This window comes from Phaethon lepturus, unplaced genomic scaffold, assembly GCF_000687285.1.
Source record: "Phaethon lepturus isolate BGI_N335 unplaced genomic scaffold, ASM68728v1 scaffold25937, whole genome shotgun sequence".
Classification (NCBI taxonomy): domain Eukaryota; kingdom Metazoa; phylum Chordata; class Aves; order Phaethontiformes; family Phaethontidae; genus Phaethon; species Phaethon lepturus.
This window is the reverse complement of record NW_010554406.1, coordinates 8,559-16,136: the sequence shown is the minus strand read 5'-3', so window position 1 is coordinate 16,136 and position 7,578 is coordinate 8,559. Positions and strand designations below refer to the sequence as shown.

The 7,578-nt window shown below is 44.5% G+C and overlaps 1 protein-coding gene across 1 annotated transcript; it reads left to right on the top strand.

Moving 5' to 3' along the window:
• Window positions 1–373: 373 nt before the first annotated feature.
• On the top strand, window positions 374–5,666 carry LOC104624481 (signal peptidase complex catalytic subunit SEC11A; the record flags this gene model as incomplete). Its single annotated transcript, XM_010291864.1, has 4 exons — window positions 374–545; window positions 4,321–4,440; window positions 4,971–5,028; window positions 5,194–5,666. Coding segments are annotated over 4 exons (401 nt in total), but the record flags the coding sequence as incomplete, so codon positions are not given.
• Window positions 5,667–7,578: the final 1,912 nt, after the last annotated feature.

Genomic DNA, 7,578 nt, shown 5'->3' with positions numbered 1-7,578 from the left:
CTACCTGCGAAAAATAAAAATAAATTAAATAAATCTTCCCACCACTGCAGTGCTGCCAGTGTAGCCCCACCAATGGAGAGCTCAGAAGTCGAGAAGATCCTGCGTGTCGTGAGTCTTGTTGTTATTAAGAAAGCAGAGGGCTTTTCCCGTTTGGTGTGCTTTTAACACTGGCTGCTGGCAGTGCTCTTTTCCCAACAAATCTGAACTGCTGGTAGTGTGGTGACTGAAAATCTGAATGAAGTAGAGCTTAGACACGTCTGGTCTCCAAGTCCATGTGGTTTTCTTAGGAGCTTTTCACTGAGGTTATTGTGAGGTTTTTCTTAAAGGACTATGAACTCTGAAGCTTGCTTTTGAGTGTTTAAATATTGTTCAGTTGCACCTCTTCTCTTTTTCAGTGGAAGCATGGAGCCTGCGTTTCACAGAGGAGATCTCCTGTTCCTCACGAACCGAATTGAAGATCCAATCAGAGTGGGAGAAATCGTGGTCTTTAGGATAGAAGGAAGGGAAATTCCTATAGTCCATCGCGTCCTGAAAATTCATGAGAAGTATGTCGAGAATTTGGGGGATTGTACTGCAGATGTTCAGCTAAATTGTATTTTTCCTCATCTCATTGGGTAAACAAATGGGTGGGTCATCAGTAACAGATATCCAGGTGCTGTAGGAAGAAGTAACATAGAAGTTTCAGACAAACAAAATGTGCCCTCCTTGGTTTACTTGTGAATTCTGCTGGGTGATCTTTACAAGCTGAGGAGTCTGTGCTGGTATCCTGGATTTCCCATGTCACTTAAAATGTCTCCTGTGCCATCATTTCCATCCCAAGTTGCTATGTGATGTTGCTGTGTTGTCTCCTGTAGCTACGGCTGCATTTGCATGTGTGAGGTGACTCTTGTTTGTAGAGGTAGAACTCACAGAAGAAGGGTATTTTGTATCTAGTGTGCATTATTTTAAAGCCTGTCTTTATGCTCCTGGCTCCTGCTCTCACGCAGAGGCAGGGTGTTTCTTTTCTTCTCTGTTAGGAAGTATTGCGTTGTTATACTCCAAGTCTCTGTATGCGCTGCTCTTTCTGTGTACTGTTTGTTCTGTAAACGTTTAGCAGGTTGCATGTCTGAAGGAATGAAGCACGGTCACTCTGGTTTGGTTGCTGAACAGGGTTTAGTTTTCCAAGCAAGGCTTCCTCTGCAGCTGTGAGCCTTCCTATTTTGCTGGTTGGGGAAGATGCAACTGTGACTGCTCTGGGCCAGTCTGGGGGGATACGAGCCAGTCCCGTGATGCTTTTGAGTGAAAACTAAAACTTGAACTGAATCCCTGGTTCTTCAAGCCAGCTCTGAGAGGGCAGCAGTTGGATGGGGTCCTAGCATCTGCTTCTGCTGAGTAAATGTCTGCCTGTGAATGAACTGGAGCTATACCAGGGCTGAGATCTGTTCCTAGATTAAGTGAATCACTGTTCCTAGGTGAAGTGAATCACTTGAATCGTACGTAAAGGGGACATGGAGGATTGCTCTGGTCAGGTGAGGTCAGTGGGATAGGGTCAGTCCTTTCTTCCAGGCATTTGTAGCAGCCACAGTTGTTGGGACGTCTAGACCCTTTGTCTGGCCCAGTGTCAAGGTCAACCAACTTTGTGCACATAAATCGTCCAGCTGAAATCCTGGCTATGAGGGAGCGGCACCTCTCCCAGTAGACAGAGCAGATTCTTTGCTGTTCAGATTTATTCTTTATAAAAAACATTTAGCAATGTCAGTTTTTGAAGTAGAGATCTTTGATACCACTAATTTTAAAAGTAATGTCAGTATACTTGGTAAATTTGATATCTAATGTTGCACGTGCGCTTTTTGTGATGTCTTGGGAACTGTTTTAAGTGAAACGATACTTTCCTTCTCCCGTGTTGCATGCTAAAGGCTCAGCTGGGCTGCAGTGCTGCTGCTTGGGCTGATCATTGAAGAGGCAAGAAAGGTCAGGGTCTTCTCTCTCCGCTCTCAGCCAGCATGTGGGAAAGAGAAGCAGAAATGTGAATTCTGTGCAGCAGGTCATCTCCAGATAATCCCCACCCTTCTTTTTTTTTCCTGTCTCTACCTCAGCACTAGGTCTTAAGGTATCCAAAGCCTTTTTTTCAAATGTAACAGAACCATAGTGCCAATCCTAGACTCTGTGAAGTAAAGCCATTCTCTAGTATTTTAGGTTTCATTTAAATAAAGCAAGCAAACACAAACCTGATCTTTATATTAGGAAAGATAAAACTGACAAATACGTGCTGTGACCTGAAGCTGGGCGCTGAAGGCAGGACTCTGAGGTGTCAGTTGCTTCTTTCACTAGTTAAAGAATATTTTTCTGGTGCCAGTTTGGAATTCAAGAGTGTCGTCTGAATGGCTGGAGTTTCCTATTTCTTCCTGTAGTCATGGACTGATTGAAAACTGAAAAGTCTCTGTGAAAGCTGACAGGAATGTCAAAATGAAGGAAAACAGAAACCCTGTTCTCTGTGACTTTGTGGCAGCTCAGGCTCCAGTTCACATCAGAATTGTTTCAGTAAGAAAATTTTTTTTTCACTTGCTAGCCTTTTCTTCTTTGTTCAGAGCAAAATTGAGTTCATTCTTTATCACTAAACACAGAATCTGCAGTCAAAATTTGCTTAGTGGTTTTGGTGCAGGACAGCCAGACCAGATTTCCTTCACCTTTCAGGCAGCAGAGCAACTGTGCTGTGGGGCTTCTTCTGCTGGTTCATGATAGAGCATTGCATCTGCTCAATAAGATGGTGTGCTCCTACACCATCAGTCTTCAGAGCTGAAACTACATTATCTGCACCTTTGGGTATTTTCCTTTTTCCAGACTATCTGTAAGCTCCTAGAGTGTTTGCTGTTCCCACACTGTGAGCCAGATGTGCTTTGAAGAAAGATCTGTTTTATTCCCGGCCCCCCCCCCCCCCTTTTTTTTTTCCTTCCAAGCTTCTCCTGTCAAGTAACACACATTGGTATTCAGCCATGGTGAAAACAGCATGAGCTCTGAAGATCTTCTGCATGCTTTCCCGACCTGTATTTGATCTGTCGTTTGTGAGCAAGCTGACAGAATCGAGCAATGAGAACGCTCTCGCTCAGCATCTGCCTTCAGATGCCGCAGGGAGAGCGGCCGGCCGATCCCTGAGTGGTGGCACAAACCGCTGCTTACAAGCGAGCATTGCTGGCTGTGCAGCAAGTTGAATGGAAATGACTGGGGAAGGGTGTGTAACATGGTGTATAAAGCTAGAGCGTAGCAGCAGCTGCTTCCAGGTCAAAGCAAAGGTTCATCTGCTCCAGGATCGTGACCAGATAACTAGTTCACCTCAGGACGAATTAAAGACTAGAGAGAGTGTGGCAGTAATTTCCCTGCTTTTCTGAAAATTACAATTTCAGGCACAAAGTGACGGTTCTGTATTAACAGCCCCCCTTTTTTTTTTTTATGTGGAGTACCTGGTCAGTTCTTGAACTGATACAATATTTTGGCATCCAAAATATCCTTCCAGAGAGACATGATTTAGTTTGCGCTGTGTTAGTTAAGCATAGCATCTTCTCTGGCTTGTTTTAACCTGTTACCTATGAGTTTCGTTTGATGCTCTCTAGCTCTCGTATTGTAAGAGGCAGTGAAAAGCTGGTTGTTGTTGTCTGTCATTTGTATTGGAGTACCATCATATCTCCCATGAGTTCTGTCTTTTCCAGGCTGAAGAGTCCTGGTCTGTTGTTTCTTGTATGGAAGTGGTTCCAGACCTTGTTATCCATTTCTGAACCTTTGCCAGTTCTTCTCTCCATTACAAAAAAGGATGTAGGGGGTTGAGAACTGCACAGAACGTTCAAGATGTAGGCACATCGTGAGTTCATGCAGTATCATAATGGTATTGTTTGTTTTGTTCTGTCCCCCTTCCCTAATAATGAAATTAAGTTTCAGCTTGCTTCTGTCCACTACCGAGCAGAACTGTATGCTTTAACCCCAGAGTCTCATTTTGCGTGGTAGTATAGAGCCCAGAACCCATCATTTGTGTATGAAGCAACACGAGAGAGGTCAAAAGCAAAGAGGCGATAGCTGCACCTTCGCTAGAAATGGCTCATCCTGCTGGTTCTGTTCTTAAACTCTGCTGGAAAGCTTGGCTGGGCCAGAATTCGTTCTTTTGTCGGCAGTTTCTTTTCCAAACAGTCTGCTTTTTGCTGCATTTGACAGAGTTACCCTTTTTCATCCTGCTCAAACATGTAGCACACGATTGCTTCTAATATCTTTGTGTTAGTCTTTACATGCTTGTTCTAGAACAGCATTTAATAAGTTCTTTTTCTCTGACTTACCTGGCTGTCTTGTCTTTGCTAGGCAAAACGGTGACATCAAATTTTTGACAAAGGGAGACAATAACGCCGTTGATGACAGAGGGCTGTACAAACGAGGGCAGCACTGGTTGGAGAAAAAGGACGTAGTAGGACGAGCGAGAGGGTAAGTGAAGTTGAAAAAGATTCGGCTTTTTACACTGCCCTCCCCCAACACCATCTGATAATCCCTCTCTCCTCTTGAACTCTCCCTGCTGGGTTTTTGTGACCTGCCTGAAAGCATTTCAAAAGGCACTGTGGAGAGTTAAAAAACAAAGGTAGTTCAGTTCGTAGCTTGGCTTAAGCGAACACATCAAGCTGTGAGCTGCATCCTGAGGTTTTGATGCCGGATGGACACTGATAGAAAGGCAGTGCACGCTCAGGCATGATCAGAATTTTCATCAAAATTTCTCTGCAAGGCATGGTCTTTTGCAGGCAAGCGAGGTCGGAACAAGGCGGAGGCTAAAACACGCTCTGGGGCTCGTTGTCACTCAGCCCCCTGTGGCTTCCCTGCTTGGGAGGAAGAAGTCCCAGGCTTGTTGACCGTAGCCCTCAGCGTGCTTGAGTGGCTTTTCCTTTGTACAAGTGCCGGGGCAGTGCTTCTCCCATATGCACCCTTGAATACTGTTTGTTTTAATAAAACCTTTATTCTTGTAGATTTGTGCCCTATATTGGAATAGTGACTATCTTAATGAATGATTATCCAAAATTTAAGGTAAGAGCTCTTTCATTTTCTGCCCGCTTCTCCCACCCCAGCTAAAATTACTTCATGAAAACTTTATATGCACAGGCAGAACCATTTGCCCTGTATGTTTCCTGCTGTTACAGCATCTTTGGATGTGAATGTGCACTCTTGTGTCTTCTCTTCTTTCTCTTACAGTATGCAGTCCTCTTTTTACTGGGTTTATTTGTGCTGGTCCATCGAGAGTAGCCTCTTGCACTGAAGTAGGAGGTGAAGGTGCCATGGAGTTTTTAGATGAACGTTTTAAGTAGGTGGTGGTCCAGTGTGCCGGGAGGAAGAAGAAAACATGCATTTCAAAGCTTCTTGCCAGTTTGGGTTTGTTTTGTTTTTTACTGCCTCAGGGCAAATGTTTGTCACAGTATTTCCAATGGTTTGTCACATTTTAGCATTTTTAGTGAGTTTTTATATTAAAAATTTAAGCCAAACTCTTCAGTGTTTGTACTTTGAAGCTGAGCTTCCTCTCAAAGTGCCTACAGGACCAGGTCCTCTAAGTCTGTGCCTCCGCTGGGCAAGCGCAACCTCTCCCTGTGCTGACTGAACTGTCAAACAGCGAGCTGTGGAGGTGATGTTTTTTCCAATTCAGAACTGGAATAAAGATTTTGCATCTTGCCCGGTATGAACCCTGCCACGTTCTTCATTATTGCCTTGAGTGCAGCCTCGTTGCCCAGTTTCCCTGGGGGGGTAACTGGGCTTTGCCGTTGCAGACTGACTCCTAGACCCTAGCAAACTAACTTGTCCTCTCTTTACAGAATGATAGCAGCTGCTCCTCTCATTTCTTATTGGAGGGTAACCAGTCCTGATCTGTAGATCCATTCAATATTTCTGTGTTTCTGTAAATCACACTGAAATAATCTGCTAAAGGACTGCAGGGTGTTTTGGGCAGAAGATGGCAAAGGATTACTTCATGCACAAGGTGTCATTGCAGCAGTAGATAACAGAAGAATTGAGAGGGGAAATACCATAGCTGTTTGTCAGAGACAATTTAGTAGGATGCAATAGTAAAATTTTCTTAGTTTTGGAAACTGGTTTTAGGTCTCTAATGATACCTGCAGCTGGCCACATCTTACAGCTCACCTGACAGCTACAGAAAGGCTGAGCCCCCTCTGCCCTGAGGTCCGAAAGAAGAAACTACTTGTCACCACGTGCCACAGCTTTTCTTTCTAGACTTATCCTTCAGGATAGTGGTCCTGCTTGCGTAGATGTGGTGTCAGAGGAGAGCCCAAGGAAGAAGTACAAGGCAGAGACTCCGTAGGTATCAGCTTCAATATAAATTTGTGCCACCTGCACTGAGTGATTGACCATTATAACTCGCTGCCATGGTGTCTATACTGACTCATGAAAACATTTTACTTTCCCTGGGTTAACAGCTCTGCTCTCAATCTTTCAAAAATCTACAGTCAGTTCAAAGCTACCGCGTGTTACTTCAGGCACATTTCACTGCATCCTGTATTCCCTCTTCTTCATGGCTGCTTCAAGATTCCACAGCAACAGGGATCATTAAAGGTGATTACTGCTGCCACAGCTTGTGTAGGGTAAAAGCAGTCGGGAAAGGCAAGGACAAAACCCAGCGGGGTGTTTGTGGTCTATTTTCGGTTTCTTGCATATCTACCTCATTAGGCTTGTCGGGCCTGTCCTGTCTATGGAGGTGAATTGTGCTGTTAGTTGGGTCCATGGGACCATTTTGGATAATGCTCAGTAGCTGGGCTGACCTGTGGTATCCCAGCTCGAGTTGGTTTAACCAGGTGGCTTGTTCCCTGGGTAGGATGAAGCGAAAAATCATCTTATGTTTGGGACACTGCAAAGAGTCTATGAACAGGTCCAGCCCCTAGCACTGAGCCTTGGGCTTGTGGCTCTTTGAGTAATCATAACTTCCTGGTTTTATTACCATTTTTTGTTATTATCTCCCACTCCCAGTGCTGGAGCCTTGAGAAGAGAATTTAGATACAGAGTTTCTCCAAATTGCTTGGGTCCGGGATGGGGTGTTTTGTCAAAAGCCAAACCTGGGCAGTGGTGAGGGAACACAAAAGTCTCTCTTTGAGAGCTGCCATCACCGTAGAGCACCTTTCCTGAAGACTTGGAGGAGTGTTTCTGCATTTGCAGGTCGCACTGAGGCTGAGTCTCTGTTCCCTGCTTTCCCTTTAGCTTAAACTGTTTTTGTGTATAAATTGTTTTTTAACTTGGGCTCACGTAAAGGACTCAGTTGAGCTCCTTTGAAATCTGCTAATCAACACCTCCCAGTAAAAACTTGCTGAAAGTGCTGCTGTTGCTGTTCCCCGAGTCCTCTCGCTTTCACACCTTTTGCAAAAATCTGAGCATGCAGAAGCAGTGGTGTTACTGTCACCGAGTTAATTTAACAAAAAAGGCTAAAACACGAAGGATTTATGATTACAGAGCAAGGATTAGCTCTAAAAAGAGCATCTGCTGAAACCCCCATTCTGAGAGAAAAGAAACTGTCATTTTAAGATGCTGGGGAATAATAAGGTGCCTGTCTTGCTTGTGGCAGGATCGCCGTGCCGGCGCTGC